At 59.0% G+C, this 854-nt stretch overlaps 1 protein-coding gene across 1 annotated transcript in view; it reads left to right on the forward strand.

Moving 5' to 3' along the window:
• Nucleotides 1-620, forward strand: part of MYLK2 (myosin light chain kinase 2) — a 5,002-nt gene extending 4,382 nt beyond the window's left edge. Inside the window, 2 exon segments of the mRNA XM_023754487.1 lie at nt 167-278; nt 280-620. Of these exon segments, the coding sequence (XP_023610255.1) occupies nt 167-278; nt 280-462 (295 nt within the window). The 3' untranslated portion in view covers nt 463-620.
• The last annotated feature ends 234 nt before the right edge of the window (nt 621-854 follow it).

Genomic DNA, 854 nt, shown 5'->3' on the forward strand with positions numbered 1-854 from the left:
CTCCCAGGGTTGTTCCCTTCAGGGGGCCACTCTGCGGGATCAAGCCCTGCCTTCCTGTGCCCGCGGTTTGGTGTGGGTTCAAGCCATTGTCCCTGAAAGTAGAGCTTTCAGGGAGGGAGTGAGGGCTGGCTGGGACGAAGGGCCCCATCTCACGTTGGGGATCCAGATGGGCACAGAGCACAGGCCCCCTCCGGCCCTTGGGCCCTGAAACCCCGTCACTCCCCAGCCTCGTCTCTCTCCAGCGGGCAAGTTTTGGAGCGGTCTGTACCTGCACAGAGAAAAGCCACCGGCCTCAAGTTGGCAGCCAAGGTCATCAAGAAACAGACACCCAAAGACAAGGTAGTGGGGGTGGGGGCTTGGTTATGCGAGAGGCGGGATCTTTGGAGTGTGGGGCCTCTCACCTCCCTCTACCCATGTGTCTGTCCAGATGGACAGATAGACAGCCCTCCCACTGGGGCCTGATGACCCTAAACGGAAACCAGACGCCTCAGTTAGTGAACGTGTCCCGGGACTTCCCATTCTAGGCACGGGATATTCATGCCCTCTGTGTTGTTCACTTCAACAGCACTGATAAGTGCAGGCTCTGGGCCCAGGCCTGTGCTGAGCTCTGGGCGTCTGGAAGTGAAGTGAATGTGGTCCCCTGCCCTCAGGCAGCACCAAAGTGAACAGGCCTGGTCTAGAGTTCTGTCTCCAGCACCCAGCCCAGGCCTGGCTCAGAGGAGGCCGAGAGCAGGACTTGCTGAGGAAGGAAGGAAGGAAGGAAGGAAGGAAGGAAGGAAGGAAGGAAGGAAGGAAGGAAGGGAGGAAGGGAGGAAGGGAGGAAGGAAGAAAAGGAGGGAGGGAGGAAAGAAGGG

Source organism: Myotis lucifugus, unplaced genomic scaffold (genome assembly GCF_000147115.1).
Source record: "Myotis lucifugus unplaced genomic scaffold, Myoluc2.0 scaffold_60, whole genome shotgun sequence".
NCBI classification, from domain to species: Eukaryota; Metazoa; Chordata; class Mammalia; order Chiroptera; family Vespertilionidae; genus Myotis; species Myotis lucifugus.